The 17,402-nt window shown below is 40.6% G+C and overlaps 1 protein-coding gene across 1 annotated transcript in view; it reads left to right on the top strand.

The window, feature by feature from the left end:
* Positions 1-17,402, top strand: part of LOC132888473 (protein NLRC5-like) — a 374,479-nt gene that overhangs the window by 17,105 nt on the left and 339,972 nt on the right. The window contains 3 exon segments of the mRNA XM_060924519.1: positions 454-627; positions 8,732-8,905; positions 9,336-9,509. Coding sequence (XP_060780502.1) covers positions 454-627; positions 8,732-8,905; positions 9,336-9,509 — 522 coding nt within the window.

Here is a 17,402-nt window from a genome sequence, read left to right as displayed (position 1 = left end):
TTTAATCATCAAAACTCATCAGGAGTTCATTCTGAACAGGATATGACAGCAACCAGCACAGAGTGAAACAGTTGTGACGCTGTGGCCGTGGTAATGCCGTGAATATTCTGTGTACAGCAGTGATTTTCTGTCTTACAGCACAAACAGTTTTGTGTTTGTGTTCATGTAGGGCTCAGTGTTTTATGAGTTCCTCTGATATTTTCAGCTTTCAGGTGGGGATGGGTCAGGATTTTCAAATATTCACATCGTCATTAAAATATAAAAAATTGAATAGTTTATGTCATCATTGTCTTTCAAAATATATTTTCCCTTGTTTTTACTAGCACCAGGTAAAGTTAACATTCAATCTCTCTCTCTCTGTTCATTCGCATGTTGGGGGGTGTTGGTGGTGAATCATTCTTTAAAGAATGGTCGAATAGTATTTTTGTTTGAAATGTCTCTCCCTCCTTTCAGGCTCAGTGATTGTAACCTGACAGAGAGAAGCTGCTCAGCTTTACACACAGTTCTCAGCTCTGAATCCTCCAAACTGACTGAGGTTGATCTGAGCAGTAACCATCTGGAGGACTCAGGAGTGAAGCAGCTTTGTGTTGGACTGGAGAGTCCAAACTGTAAACTGGAGAAACTGAGGTGAGTTCATCTCTCCTATTGGGTCGACTTGATCTGAAGAATTGCTTATTGCAACTGATACACAAAGAATAAAGAGGAAAATAATTACAGAAATGTTTATTTTTAGATCTGTATACATTAGTGCATCTCAAACAATTAGAATATCGTGAAAAAGTTCATTTTCACCGATATTCACTGAGCCTGTGACTCATTGTTTTATTGTAAAATACATCTGATTATTTTTTAAAAAATATTGGAAAAAAAAGTATTTCAAACTTCAAAAGCGACAAGTAAATGTAATAACTTTGCAGCGCAGACTTGTGTCACTTATTTAAGCCGAGTCACATAAAATACTTTGTTTTGAAATCGATAAAATAAATCACAATTCCACCTTACCTTTGAATAGTTTTAGACCAAACTGCATATCATCTTTAGTGCTTTTAGGAACAGCATTTTCTTTCATCATTTGTAATTCTTCCTCACTTACAGTGACACAGTCTATTATTGCAGGTCTATTATTGCTTCCATGAGCTCAAACAATTCTGACATAACAGCCTCTCAATTCAAGAAAGTCAAGACTCTCCAGATAAAGTGGCGCCTGGAGGGTCTCATATTAATGCGCATTGTCACACCTTCAATGCTAACACACTGCACCTCAGAAATCATGCAAAAGAGCTTGCATCAAGAATGCAAGAACACAAGATTGACATGTTTGGTATCCAGGAGCATAGGAGAGTACACCCAAGTGAAGAGCTTAAGTTTGAAGTAGTTGAAGATTTTCACCAAGTCACATCATCTGTATGGAGAGAAATAATCACAAATTCATCCCAAGGAAGGGTTGGACTAATGCTCAGCATTAGAGTGAGAAAGTCCTTCTGAAGCATAACCTCTGTCTGCAACTGTATTTTAGTTACTGAATTTAAAGGGAATCCTACTTGTACAGTCATACTTTGTTACTGTCCACACTCTGGACTCAGGAGGATAGGTCCACCCTGACTAAAAGCCAACTAGATTATCATTGTCTGAAGAAAGTGGTGGAACAGTGTAATCAATACTGAGTCTTATAACAGCTTCAGCACTGCGGGCTCAGACCGTTGGGTCATCAGTATGAGTTTTAGGCTCAGCCTACACCAGCCAAAGACAATCCCTGCACCAAAGATTGACTGGAAGGCCTTTGCGGGAGATCCTACCCTCCAAGCCCAATATACCATCGAGGTAAGGAATCATTTTGAGGCTCTTGACCTTGAAGAAAGCTCCACTGACTGCTACTCCAGATTTATTGATGCGAACAGAGAGGCAATGAAGCTTTTACCAACTGTTAAAAGCATCAAGAAAGCAAGAGCCTCTGACCACCCTAGCATACAAACAGCGAGGAAGGCAGTCAAAGAATGTCAAGTCAAGTTTATTTGTATAGCGCTTTTAACAATAAACATTGTCGCAAAGCAGCTTTACAGAATTTGAACGACTTAAAACATGAGCTAATTTTATCCCTAATCTATCCCCAATGATGAAGCCTTTGGCGACGGTGGCAATGAAAAACTCCCTCAGACGACACGAGGAAGAAACCTCGAGAGGAACCAGACTCAAAATGGAACCCATCCACATTTGGGCACCAACAGACAACATGACTATAACATTAACAGTTTTAATATGAAGTCAGTTTTGTTGATGTTTTAAACTCTTCACTGATGGAAACTTGAGTGCAAAACTGTTCATGACAACTGCAGTCCTAAAGTTAGCAAGTCAACTGTAGTCCTCAGCCATAAAAGCATTACTGTAAGAGTCCAGAGTATCCTCCAGGTGTGACTTTCAACTGTCACATGGGGCCGTCCTCCACAGGAGCAATGTGATGAGACTCAAACCAGACACAGGGCACCAGGATGGATCAGGCAGGTCCGAGGAGCAGAAGAGGTTCAGCATCTCGATCCCAGGACCGATATGTAACTCAGAGGGACAGATTTGAGGGGGAAGAGAGAGAGATAGAGAAAACACAGATTGTTAGGTATGCCCAATGTCACCTCAATAAGTAGGAACAGTATACATATTGCACCAAGTACAAGCAGGGACTCCAGCAACTAACTATGACAGCATAACTAAAAGGGGAGAGCCAGGAGGTAACACAGGCATGAGGGAGCCCCGGGACATAAAGCAGCAGCCACTACACCACCAACAAAGTCGAGTGAGCAAGCGAGTGGGGGACTGACAGCATCCATACATCCCAGTTAACCAAAACACTCTGTCTGAGGATCCTCCAGATCTACACCTTTACCTCATAAACACCATTAACACAAGGCTTGACTAAACAGATATGTTTTCAGCCTAGACTTAAATGCTGAGACTGTGTCGGATTCCCAAACATTACTTGGAAGGCTGTTCCATAACTGTGGGGCTTTGTAAGAAAAGGCTCCGCCCCCTGATGTAGCCTTCACTATACAAGGTACCAGCAGATAGCCTGCACCTTTTGATCCAAGTAGGCATGGCGGGTCATAGAGGAGCAGAAGTTCACTCAGGTACTGTGGTGTGAGACCATTTAGTGCTTTTAAAGGTCAACAGTAGTATTTTATAATCAGTAATAAATTTGATTGGGAGCCAATGCAGTGTGGATAAGACAGGGGTGATGGGGTCATATTTTCTAGTTCTAGTAAGGACTCTTGCTGCTGCATTTTGAACTAACTGGAGCTTGTTTATGCACTTCTTGGGACATCCAGACAGTAAGGCATTACAATAATCCAACCTGGAGGTAACGAAAGCATGAACTAGTTTTTCCACGTCATGTAGTGACATTCAATTTCTTATCTTAGCAGTATTTCTGAGATGAAAGAAAGCTATCTGGGTAATGTTATCAATGTGAGTTTCAAATGAAAGACTGGGGTCAATAATCACTCCGAGGTCTTTTACTGCTGCAGGCAAAGAAACAGAAAGGCCATCCACACTCCACAGCCTGAAAAGAGTTTGGACATCCAAGTTATCAAGAGGGTTAAAAGCCAGGATATTCACAGCAGCCATTAAATCCATCCTGCTCTATGGCTGGGAGGTCTGGACCCTGACCACTCCCCTTACGAAGTCCCTGGACAGGTGTTATACAAGAATGCTGAGGGCCATTCACAATATCAACTGGCAGCAACACATCACCAATCAAGAATTGTATGGAGACCTCCCTAGGGTCTCAGAGAAAATAGCGGCAAGGCAACTCAGGCTAGCTGGCCACTGCTTCCAACATCCAGAGATCCCAGTATCTGTAATGGTATTATGGGAGCCCACACATGGCAGAAGATGCCCTGGGCGGCCACTCAAAACAGTGGTGGATGTCCTCAAAGAAGATGCTGGAGTGGTCGATACCACTGAATTGAGGACCCTAATGATGGATAGAGAGGAGTGGAGAGTCCATTATTACAGTGGTACTTGAAAGTTTGTGAACCCTTTCTATATTTCTGCATAAATATGACCTAAAACATCATCAGATTTTCACACAAGTCCTAAAAGTAGACAAAGAGAACCCAGTGAAACAAATGAGACAAAAATATTATACTCGGTCATTTATTTATTTATTGAGGAAAATGATCCAATATTACACATCTGTGAGTGGCAAAAGTATGTGAACCTCTAGGATTAGCAGTTAATTTGAAGGTGAAATTAGAGTCAGGTGTTTTCAATCGATGGGATGACAATCAGGTGTGAGTGGGCACCCTGTTTTATTTCAAGAACAGGGATCTATCAAAGTCTGATCTTCACAACACGTTTGTGGAAGTGTATCATGGCACGAACAAAGATTTCTGAGGACCTCAGAAAAAGCATTGTTGATGCTCATCAGGCTGGAAAAGTTTACAAAACCATCTCTAAAGAGTTTGGACTCCACCAATCCACAGTCAGACAGACTGTGTACAAATGGAGGAAATCCAAGACCATTGTTACCCTCCCCAGGAGTGGTCAACCAACAAAGATCACTCCAAGAGCAAGGCGTGTAATAGTCGGCGAGGTCACAAAGGACCCCAGGGTAACTTTTAAGCAACTGATGGCCTCTCTCACATTGGCCAATGTTAATGTTCATGAGTCCACCATCAGGAGAACACTGAACAACAACGGTGTGCATGGCAGGGTTGCAAGGAGAAAGCCACTGCTCTCCAAAAAGAACATTGTTGTTCGTCTGCAGTTTGCTAAAGATCATGTGGACAAGCCAGAAGGCTATTGAAAAAAATGTTTTGTGGACAGATGAGACCAAAATAGAACTTTTTGGTTTAAATGAGAAGCATTATGTTTGGAGAAAGGAAAACACTGCATTCCAGCATAAGAACCTTATCCCATTTGGGCCTGTTTTGATGCATCTGGGCCAGGACGGCTTGTCATCATTGATGGAACAATGAATTCTGAATTATACCAGCAAATTCTAAAGGAAAACGTCAGGACACCTGTCCATGAACTGAATCTCAAGAGAAGGTGGTTCATGCAGCAAGACAACGACCCTAAGCACACAAGTCGTTCTACCAAAGAATGGTTAAAGAAGAATAAAGTTAATGTTTTGGAATGGCCAAGTCAAAGTCCTGACCTTAATCCAATCGAAATGTTGTGGAAGGACCTGAAGCGAGCAGTTCATGTGAAGAAACCCAACAACATCCTAGAGTTGAAGCTGTTCTGTATGGAGGAATGGGCTAAAATTCTTCCAAGCCGGTGTGCAGGACTGATCAACAGTTACCGGAAACATTTAGTTGCAGTTATTGCTGCACAAGGGGGTCACACCAGATACTGAAAGCAAAGGTTCACATACTTTTGCCACTCACAGATATGTAATATTGGATCATTTTCCTCAATAAATAAATGACCAAGTATAATATTTTTGTCTCATTTGTTTAACTGGGTTCTCTTTATCTACTTTTAGGACTTGTGTGAAAATCTGATGATGTTTTAGGTCATATTTATGCAGCAATATAGAAAATTGTAAAGGGTTCACAAACTTTCAGGCACCACTGTATGCCCGACTGAGGTCGATGTTGTAGTAGTATGGTGACAAAGCGATTGGCTGCCATTTTGCCACATCACTCGAGGTGATTATCATTCCAGGTGACTACCTCATGAAGGTGGTTAAGATAATGCGAATAGTGTGCAAAGCATCAAGGTAAATGGTGGCTACTTTAAAGAATCTAAAATATCACACTTTTTGTTTTTTAACACTTTTTATTTTCAACATATGTTCCATTTGTTATTTCATAATTTTGATGTCTTCAGTATTGTGTTTAATATAATATTATGAATAGAAGTGCCATGTTTTCCAGTGTGCCAAATAGCTTCTTAATTCTATATTGTTTTCTAAGATGTTCACCCTTTTTATTCTCGATCCTCTTTGGCAACATTTTACACAGACTTTCAGACTGCAGTATAACAGAGGAAGGATACACTGCTCTGGCTGAAGCTCTGAGACTAAACCCATCATCCCACCTGATAGAGCTGGATCTCAGAGGGAACGACCCTGGAGCATCAGGAGTGAAGCTGCTCACTGATTTACTCCAGGATCCAGACTGTAAACTAACAACACTGAGGTGATTCTTCTATAAACTAACACAATTATATAAGTATTAAACATAAAGGAATGCTGTACAAAAACTTTGATAGTTTCTTTGAAAAAAATGGATAAAGTTGATAATTGACTGTAATTTATGGTTTATTCGACTGGTCCTAATTTTTTCCCAGTGTGTTACAGACATTGGACACTATCATTTAAATTTAAAGAGAAGTCATCAGGAAATAAGCAAAAGCAGCCACACTGTTCTGGTTAATGTGGGTCTATTATTCTGGAAACACCAAGTACAAAAACATTTTACTTTTTGCAGTTTGTTGAAACGTCCTGCTGCACAAGAGGCCTGTACTTGGCTAAATTCAGTTTTAGATGAAAACCCTTTACTCCTAAAAGAGCTGGATCTGAGCATGAAGGAACCAGGAGACTCAGGGGTGAAGAAGCTCTCAGCTCTACTGGAAGACTCTCACTGTAAATTTCAGAAAATTCGGTAAGTATTTTTATTTATGCATCACTGTCAGCTGAGTTTTACTCACAGAATGTTTTCTAGTGGGACCTGCCATTAAGGATGACCCAAGTATGCACAAATATATTTTTAATTATAGATTTGTTTTTTGTTTTCTATAAGTGCTGACATAACATAATATCCTGTGTTTCTCCAAAGAAACCTCATAGTCCTTCTAGAAACACCTGGGTTCTGTTCCATCACTGGAAAGTGTTAAGCTCCTGAAACTAGAAAGGAACAGAAGAGTAGAAATGATCAACACGTTTGACCTTTTCAAATAAATCACTTGATTTAACCACTGAGACATAACAGACAAGACACATTAAAAGAGGAATAAATGAATAGAATGATGTTAAAAATAACCTCTAATGACCCCTTATGACCCAGATGAACCCAGAATATGGACTTCAGTGCACATGAAAATAAAATGTCTTGTGTTTTCCATAATATCTGCACAATGAAGTACAACCCCGATTCCAAAAAAGTTGGGACAAAGCACAAATTGTAAATAAAAACGGAATGCAATAATTTACAAATCTCAAAAACTGATATTGTATTCACAATAGAACATAGACAACATATCAAATGTCGAAAGTGAGACATTTTGAAATTTCATGCCAAATATTGGCTCATTTGAAATTTCATGACAGCAACACATCTCAAAAAAGTTAGGACAGGGGCACTAAGAGGCTGGAAAAGTTAAAGGTACAGAAAAGGAACAGCTGGAGGACCAAATTGCAACTCATTAGGTCAACTGGCAATAGGTCATTAACATGACTGGGTATAAAAAGAGCATCTTGGAGTGGCAGCGACTCTCAGAAGTAAAGATGGGAAGAGGATCACCAATCCCCCTAATTCTGCGCCGACAAATAGTGGAGCAATATCAGAAAGGAGTTCGACAGTGTAAAATTGCAGAGTTTGAACATATCATCTACAGTGCATAATATCATCAAAAGATTCAGAGAATCTGGAAGAATCTCTGTGCATAAGGGTCAAGGCCGGAAAACCATACTGGGTGCCCGTGATCTTCGGGCCCTTAGACGGCACTGCATCACATACAGGCATGCTTCTGTATTGGAAATCACAAAATGGGCTCAGGAATATTTCCAGAGAACATTATCTGTGAACACAATTCACCGTGCCATCCGCCGTTGCCAGCTAAAACTCTGTAGTTCAAAGAAGAAGCCATATCTAAACATGATCCAGAAGCGCAGACGTCTTCTCTGGGCCAAGGCTCATTTAAAATGGACTGTGGCAAAGTGGAAAACTGTTCTGTGGTCAGACGAATCAAATTTTGAAGTTCTTTATGGAAATCAGGGACGTCGTGTCATTCGGACTAAAGAGGAGAAGGACGACCCAAGTTGTTATCAGCGCTCAGTTCAGAAGCCTGCATCTCTGATGGTATGGGGTTGCATTAGTGCGTGTGGCATGGGCAGCTTACACATCTGGAAAGACACCATCAATGCTGAAAGGTATATCCAGGTTCTAGAGCAACATATGCTCCCATCCAGACGATGTCTCTTTCAGGGAAGACCTTGCATTTTCCAACATGACATTGCCAAACCACATACTGCATCAATTACAGCATTATGGCTGCGTAGAAGAAGGGTCCGGGTACTGAACTGGCCAGCCTGCAGTCCAGATCTTTCACCCACAGAAAACATTTGGCGCATCATAAAACGGAAGATACGACAAAAAAAAACCTAAGACAGTTGAGTAACTAGAATCCTACATTAGACAAGAATGGGTTAACATTCCTATCCCTAAACTTGAGCAACTTGTCTCCTCAGTCCCCAGATGTTTACAGACTGTTGTTAAGAGAAAAGGGGATGTCTCACAGTGGGAAACATGGCCTTGTCCCAACTTTTTTGAGATGTGTTGTTGTCATGAAATTTAAAATCACCTAATTTTTCTATTTAAATGATACATTTCTCAGTTTAAACATTTGATATGCCATCTATGTTCTATTCTGAATAAAATATGGAATTTTGAAACTTCCACATCATTGCATTCCGTTTTTATTTACAATTTGTACTTTTGTCCCAACTCTTTTGGAATCGGGGTTGTATTAAGATTGAGTATAAAGCTCTGTCTACATCATATTTCATATCTAGGCTGAATAAAAGTAATCTGACTGTGGAGAGCTGTTCAGCTTTAGCCAGCGTTCTCAAATTAAAGTCCTGCAGTGTGAGAGAGCTGGACCTGAGCAACAACAGTCTGCAGGATCCAGGAGTCACTCAGCTTTCTGCTGGACTGAAGAATCCACAGTCTCCACTCAGAACACTGAGGTGAAGGAACATCTGAAATGATGTCTAATCCTTCAGTGAATCATCAATTCAGTATTTTAATCTCTGAGTTTAAACGACTGCAGAATTATGTGTCATTAAAAAAGCAGTACATGTTCTACAGACTTTAATGCTGTTAATACATTTCTGAGTCTCCATATTCTCTGTGTCCAAGTCTGGCAAAGAGATCAGGAAAAAAATAACTAAACTAGAACACAATATAATTAAACAGCATGTTTTGATTAAAAAATAGTTTATTAGTTTTATTATATTTAACTAAAAGGTGTTTAAGTGTGTAAAAGTTCTATTCCAATGTAAACGTCTAATTGTTGTAATTCTAAGGTAACTGTTAAAGAAAAGAATGAAAATATTGTGTTCTTATTGAACAAATGAGATGCGATCTGTTCATTGTGCTCCTTCTTTCCTTCTGCAGACTGTGTAACTGCAGTGTAGCAGCTGAAGGCTGTGCTGCTTTGGCTGCAGCTCTGGAAGAAAATCCCTCACAGCTCAGAGAGCTGGATCTGAGCGGGAATAAAGCAGGAGACTCAGGAATAAAGCACATCTCGAACCTCCTACAGAATTCACACTGCCTCCTGGAAACACTCAAGTATGTCAATGTAATTTCTTAAAAACATGACAAAGTGTCATGAAATGCTTTTATCCTTCAACACTATTTCTTTTACTTTTGAAGTCGTGCTCAGTCAAGCACTGAATTATTATAATATCAGTTTTTAATGACAACCCAGTAATTTGTACACAATCCATTAAGTGACACTGACTTAATGGACTTATTGACTTCCTTACCAACCGGCCACAGAGGGTGTTTGTTAACGGATCCTACTCTGACATCCTCCACACCTCCACTGGCTCCCCACAGGGCTGTGTCCTATCGCTCCTGCTTTACATCCTCTACACCGATGATTGCAGGTCCACTCAGCCAGACTGTCATCTGGTGAAATTTGCGGACGACACAGTCCTGCTCTCTCTGCTTTCCGCCTCTAACCCACACCATGGCTCTGTACTTCAGGACTTCATCTCCTGGTGTGAGGGAGCCGGTCTCCAGTTGAACTCTAATAAGACCAAAGAGTTGATTGTGACATTCTCCATCAAGCAGAGACAACTGGCAGAGGCTCACACGACCACCATCCGGGGGGAGCCGGTGGAGCTGGTGGAGGAATATAAGTATTTGGGCACAATATTTGACAGTCTTCTGAGGTTTTCCTCCAATACTGAGGAGATCCTCAAGAAGTGCCACCAGAGACAATATTTGCTGAGGAAGCTGAGATCATTTGGAGTGAATAAAGACATTCTCCTGACTTTCTACCACTCTTTCATTGAGTGTATTAACATTTTCATTCATCTCATGGTTTCACTCCATCAGCCTACAAGACCGGTCAAGACTACTCACTATCACCAAAGTCTGTTCCAAAATCATTGGACTCCCTGTTTGAGCTCTGTCTGCTTTTTGTGACCAGCAAACCATCCGCACCGCCCACAGGATCCTACATGACCCCTCACACACACTACACTCAGTGTTGGAGTGGCTTCCATCAGGACGCAGGCTGCGCTGTCCACGCTGCAGGACACAAAGGAGGAGGTCCACCTTTGTTCCCACAGCAGTCCGACTCCTGAACACTGACCCTTCCCTGTCCCAACATCATTGTCCAGCCCCTCGTCAGACTGAATGCACACAGAACTGACAGCTGTAGAGTATTCTAATTTGTGTTTTTTTTTATGTTGTCTGATGTTCGACTGCCCTAATGCTGCTCTTGATGCTCTTTTAATTGCCCTGCGGGGACAAATAAAGTGTTTTGAATTTAATTGAATTGAAATTGAATTGACAATCTAGAGTTAATAAATTAACAAGAAAAAAGATTAAATTCTCAATTTGTATACAATATCACATCTTCATTAATTTATTTTGGACATAAAATCAGAGAGTTGTGTGTTTTTGTGTAGACTTTCAGACTGCAGTATAACAGAGGAAGGATACACTGCTCTGGCTGAAGCTCTGAGACTAAACCCATCATCACACCTGAGAGAGCTGGATCTCAGAGGGAACGACCCTGGAGCATCAGGAGTCCAACAACTTACTGACTGCAAAACTAACAAACTGACACTCAGGTGATTCTTCTAGAAGCAAACATCATATTAAATAAACAAACAAACAAACAAATAAATAAATAAATAAATACTGTGAAAAGAACCTCTCTCTTCAAATCCCTACAGGTTGTTGAAAAGTGCTGAAGCAGAGGAAGCCTACAACCTTCTTACTCGAATGTTCAGTAAAAACCCCTTACTGCACACGGAGCTGGATCTGAGCTACAGAAAGTTAACAGACGACAGAGTGGATCAGCTCTCGGCTCTGCTGCAGGATCCACATTACAGACTGCAGAAACTTACGTAAGAAACAACTATAAACACATCGATCTCTATTTTCTGTTTTCACTCAGTTGCTGTTTTTACAGCCAGAAGCGACTGTATCCATGCGGACCGTGCCTGTGCTGATTGGAAAGCCGCTGACAGTGAATTGTACTCACCTTACAACCTGCCGAGTCCCTGCCTCTTCGAGAAAACGCTGTTTTCATTGAAGCCCAGGCTTAAATATTCCATTTCTTACAGCTCAGTTTTGTAGATATTCACTAATTATGTCACACGGCTTTTATAGTAGGCCACAGCACTACAGCCACATTTCACCTCAACTCCTAATTATACACAACTGACTCAATTATTTTAAACATTTTACAGATTTTATATATTTACATTATTTTTCAGAAAAAATAAGAATAAACAGGTCAGTTGTAACTACTAAATGTGAATCACATGAATTTAACAGACTACTATTTCATTTATCAAGACAACGTGACGTCACACATCAGAGCTGATGTGAATATCCAATGAGGGAGGTTTCTGCTGCACAGAACTATTTCTTTGTTCGCTGGGAAAGAGAAAGATTCGGCTAATCCAGTGCTAGGATTAGCTGTGCTATAATTAAGCACTAAATAAATAAATAAACTGAAACTAAAGACATGTTGAACAACTGAAAGGCTCCCAAAACTTCATTAGATATTCTTCACGCATGTTTACAAGCAGTGGTGAACCGTTACTATTAGAGCTGGGACTTCAGACACCAAAACAGCAACAGGGTAAAGGATTCTGTAAGGGATTAGCGTCAGGCTGCCAGGTCGCTCTGTTGTGTGAAGCTGTCGATGTTGATTTTAACTCAGTAAATCCCACAGGGGAATAAATCCTTAAGTCTGAGTGAAAAATACTGTAGTGAGCGTGCAGTGTGGAAGAAGAGTCTGGAGACAGAAATCTTAGTTTCTCGGTCGTTAGCCTGTGCTACTTGCTCTCGATAGCACTGACTGCTTTATTAGCTTTCGCTAACACTACTGATGAATGCTACACCGGCTGGAAGGTGACTTCACTGCTGCGCTGACGGCGCTGATTCATGGTTAAATTCGCGTTGGCCTTCAAGAATGCAATTAAAGAATGAAAGAAATGAAATATAACATTTGAAATGCTGATATGTTTGGGCTTCTCTGAACGCCTGGAAGGCCCTGATGCTTCCCCTCTGTTTACAAGAGAAAACCACACGAACCGACATTGAAAAACTAGAAGAGTGTGCATGTAGAATAATAATAATAATAATAATAATAATAATATTGGCTAACTAACTTCTTTCATTGATGTTCCGCAACATTTAATGTAACTACAAATTGATTTTTTTTTTTTTGGCAAATTGCTGTGGTATGAGAAGAATAACACTCCAAGATGTGCTGTTATAGAAAAATAATCAACTTCAGGGTGAGAACAGTAACTCCACTTCATCACACCACCCTGTCTCTCTCTCTCTCTCTCTCTCTCTCAGACACACACACACACACACACACACACACACACACACACACACACACACAGTGGTTTATTCTTTAGTTATTGACCTTAATACTGTAACAGTGTTGAGTTCACTCTAATAAAGGACTAAATATCTTTTCTCTGTCTCCCTCTGCAGACTGAGGAACAGCGTCAGTGAGAAATCCTGCACTGCTTTGGCTTCAGCTCTCTGTACAAATCCATCACACATCAGAGAGCTGGATCTGAGTGAGTGTAAACTGGGAGACTCAGGAGTGGAGAAGCTCTGTGATCTACTGAAGAAACACGAGTGTAAACTGGAGACACTGCGGTGAGTAACTCAGTGATGAAACACACTAAGTTTTATAATAATGCAGAACAAGGGCGCCTGCTAGTGGGGGGACTGGTGAAGATAAACTGCCCTTTAGGTGTGAATGAGTGTGTAAAAGTGTGTGTGCATGGAGCCCTGCAATGGACGGTGTTCTGATGGTTTGTCGTGTTCTACTGAAAAATGCTACCGTAGCGCTAATCGACAGCAGAGTCCATCGATTTATGCTACTTTGTCAAAAACTGCTCCCGTTGATTATCGGTATGATTTTTGTATATCTCCTAAAGATATAACTCACAACAAGTTACGTTACATATTTATTTACATTACAAACCAGGTCACGTGTACTGTCCAAGCTTGGCTTGCATGTTTTGATTGACGTTTTTAAAATAGCACATTTTGATCTACCAATATTCTCCATCAAATAATGCTCCCAGTAGATACACATTCTATTTTACACCTCCAGTCCCTCCAAGGGCGCTGTCAGAGCATGGGGAGCATGTTTTGATACTCTATTCTCATATTCTGAAATATACATTTCAGATTCCAGCAAAGTCACTCCTGCAAGGTAGCATGAAATGATGGGCGTGGAAACGGAGCTCAAAAAAATGGGCCTGCGCAAAGACGCAGGGTAGCACATCTCGATAGGTAGCACAGTTTGATAGAACAACGGTACATTAAAGAAAACCATTCTGTAATTCAACAGAAGTTTTCTGACAGTAACACACACTGGCTCAGCACTAGTAAACAGATGTAAACAGCTGTAAACATCTGTCAGCACTAATACTGAACAGACGGTGAAAACTTAGTTTAAAAACTGTCATTATTTTTAACAGTTTTAAAAGAGGCTAATATTAACCAAAATAATATTTACATTTTATTTTCATTTACTTCATCATTCCATCCTTTAGGGGTGTCACTAGGCCTTTTTTACTGGGGTACGTGCCCCAGTAAAAATCAGCTGTGCCCCAGTAAGAAAATGTTGAAAGATTTTCGTAACAAACTAGTTTCTTTGGCAGATCATTTATCTACTGTAAGTTGTAGGACAGAGTGTGTTTCAAACTTCTATCACCTCTTCTTTCTAACTAATTTTCTGATTGGTCTGGGAGATTCTCACTGTAAACATAGCGTGCATGCGGCGTGCCATGAGTCCATTTAGCCTACTGGAGAGATGAGTCTACTCTTTGGATGAGTCAGAGAATGGGCTCTGGAAGAGTTAAGGTAGCGCGAAGTTTTTGCAACAAAACTAAGCAAACCATATTCTAACAAACCCATTAAACTACATTGAATTAAACGATATTAAATGACTTTTCCAGATGGATATCAGACAATTCTTCTCATGAAGCAGAGACAGGGGCAGGGAAACAGTGACAGATGAGGAGAAGGGTGAGAGAGGTCAGATTAAGGTTGTAGGCTATGTGCTAGTCAGTCATAACTAACCAGCTAAGTTCGTGAATCGTGAGAGTTGAGGTGACACGTTTAGCATCAGCATGCATTAAAAGCCTAAATGCCAACAATAAATTTTTTTGGGGACTGGGATGTCTTTTCCATCTCGTTGACCTATTCCTCGCATAACTTCATCCACGAGAGCATGATAATTATCCACTTTGCGTAGGTTGGGGACAGGAACGTTAAGGTGCATTGTGCAGTGCCCCTGTAAAGCTTAATTCCTAGTGATGCCCCTGCCATCCGTTACACTTCTATCTTACAAATAAAAAAAAGTCACAGCAGCTCACAAAAATACACTGAATTATCAGTCTAGTGATTGGCGTTGTTAACTTTCAGATATGTCATACACTACCGTTCAAAAGTTTGGGGTCACTTTGAAATGTCCTTATTTTTGAAAGAAAAGCACTGTTCTTTTCAATGAAGATCACTTTAAACTAATCAGAAATACACTCTATACATTGCTAATGTGGTAAATGACTATTCTAGCTGCAAATGTCTGGTTTTGGTGCAATATCTACATAGGTGTATAGCAGTGGCGGCTGCTGGTTTTTAAAACAGGGGAAGCCCATTTTACGCATTCATCGTAAAACCTGTAGGCCGGATATCAAAGCATAGAAAGGTGTGCCCCATTAGCATAGTGAACTAGACAACCCTACCTAGTGGCAGAAAGTATTTTTGCTTGTACATTTCATGTTATAGTCTGGCTTGCCAGGCTAGTGCCTCATATCCTTAATCAAAAATATCAAACATCCAAAAATCACTGGCTATTCAACGAAGAGCCTTGAACATCATACCCTGATATGCAACACAGAGTCTTTAACACAACACCCAGCTGTGCAACACATCCTTGAACATCTTCTGCAACACAGTCTGGAAATTCATAACCAGGTAGGCTATGCAACACACAGAACCTTGAATATTATACCCAGGTATAACCTATAACACAAAGCCCACCATTCTCTTAACATTACTGAACAATATACACACTTCAGATTCATGAACATTATATGATGCACACTATTTATACACAAATTCTGCCCTCCGCTCCTTTTCCAGAAAATGGTCTGTGACCCTGTCATACCAGCTGGTTGTGCTTTCCAGAGACTTCACCAATTTCTGTTAGCAGCTAGCACTGCAGATCCCAATAAGGCTCAAGCTAGCCTACAACCAGATTGAACTACAAATGAAATAAACGAGTGAATTCACAAATTATCAAACTGATAGAATGGATGAAAGTTAACGGAGCACAATGAGTAATATTTACATTTATTTACAGAGTAATGTACAGAGACATCAATGAGAAGAAATGTTTATATGAAAAGAAATTCGACAGCACTTTGGCACACGACTACACTTTCTCGACATCCGCTAGGGACTGATCATGCTTCCGTGTTCCTCGCCGACGCCGAAGTACAGAGCCCGCCCTCCTCATGTCTTTCAAACACTACCTCCAATAATCCTTCATCAGCCCGGCTTCTTGCCCCCCCACTGTCTCGTTAGTCCCAGAGAAGCCTGGCTTCCCTGGAAGTGACGATTTTGTCGATTTTAACCAATAACAACTAGCCGAAATTGGCTGTTCAGAGCCGTCTCATAGACTGCAACGGATACCCGGCTGCCAGTCCATAGAGCCCATTGAAATAAGAAAGGTGACAGCCAGTGTTGCCAGATTGGGCGGTTTTAAGTGCATTTTGGCGGGTTTTGAACATATTTTGGCTGGAAAACGTCAGCAGCATCTGGCAATGCTGGTTACAGCCTGACAGCAAAGGTGATTCTCGTAGCGAACTGCAAGTTCATCAGACATCACTCAAATAAGTTACAGGATAGTTATGAATGTAAATACAATCTTGGGCATATATTATGTTATGCAAGTTATTGTTTTAATGAGAATTCAACGTCATAGATGCCGCAGTTTGGGGAGAGAATTTTAGGGGAAGCTCGGCTTCCCTTGTTGTCTCTGAGAAATCGCCCCTGGTGTATAGAGGCCCATTTCCAGCAACTATCACTCCAGTGTTCTAATGGTACAATGTGTTTGCTCATTGCCTCAGAAGGCTAATGGATGATTAGAAAACCTTTGTACAATCATGTTAGCACAGCTGAAAACAGTTTAGCTCTTTAGAGAAGCTATAAAACTGACCTTCCTTTGAGCAGATTGAGTTTCTGGAGCATCACATTTGTGGGGTCGATTAAATGCTCAAAATGGCCAGAAAAATGTCTGGACTATATTTTCTATTCATTTTACAACTTATGATGGTAAATAAAAGTGTGACTTTTCATGGAAAACACAAAATTGTCTGGGTGACCCCAAACTTTTGAACGGTAGTGTATGTTTTGCATGTTTATGATTTTTGTTGTATTTAATTTGCTAAAGCTGTACATGTTCACATATGTTTCCTTACACTGAATGACAAAGGTGAAACTCGTATTGTGAAAGGAGCGGAAGTGGATGTGGTCGTTCGAGGGGAGGAAGATGGAGGTTGCCATTAAAACATATCAATAAAACTTTTGAAGAGGGTCTTATTGTCATGTAACAGGCATAAGGTCCAAATAAGTTCACAAAAGGCAGCACAATGTGTGTGTGTGTGTGTGTGTGTGTGTGTGTGTGTGTGTGTGTGTGTTTCTGGGGGGCAATGTAACCACTGAACAATACTCCCTTACTGTACATGAGAACACTTGGATAAAAGGAAATCAGAATTTTTAAAATGTATTAACAATTTTCAACTCAGGTCTCTTTCTTTTTTTCTGTCCTGATGGACTAAATGCCGTTTCCTTTCTGCAGACTGTGGAACAGCGTCAGTGAGAAATCCTGCACTGCTTTGACTTCAGCTCTCTGTACAAATCCATCACACATCAGAGAGCTGGATCTGAGTG

This window comes from Neoarius graeffei, chromosome 6 (assembly GCF_027579695.1).
Source record: "Neoarius graeffei isolate fNeoGra1 chromosome 6, fNeoGra1.pri, whole genome shotgun sequence".
NCBI classification, from domain to species: domain Eukaryota; kingdom Metazoa; phylum Chordata; class Actinopteri; order Siluriformes; family Ariidae; genus Neoarius; species Neoarius graeffei.
Note: the sequence above shows the minus strand (reverse complement) of the source record. Positions and strands in the feature narration are given on the sequence as shown.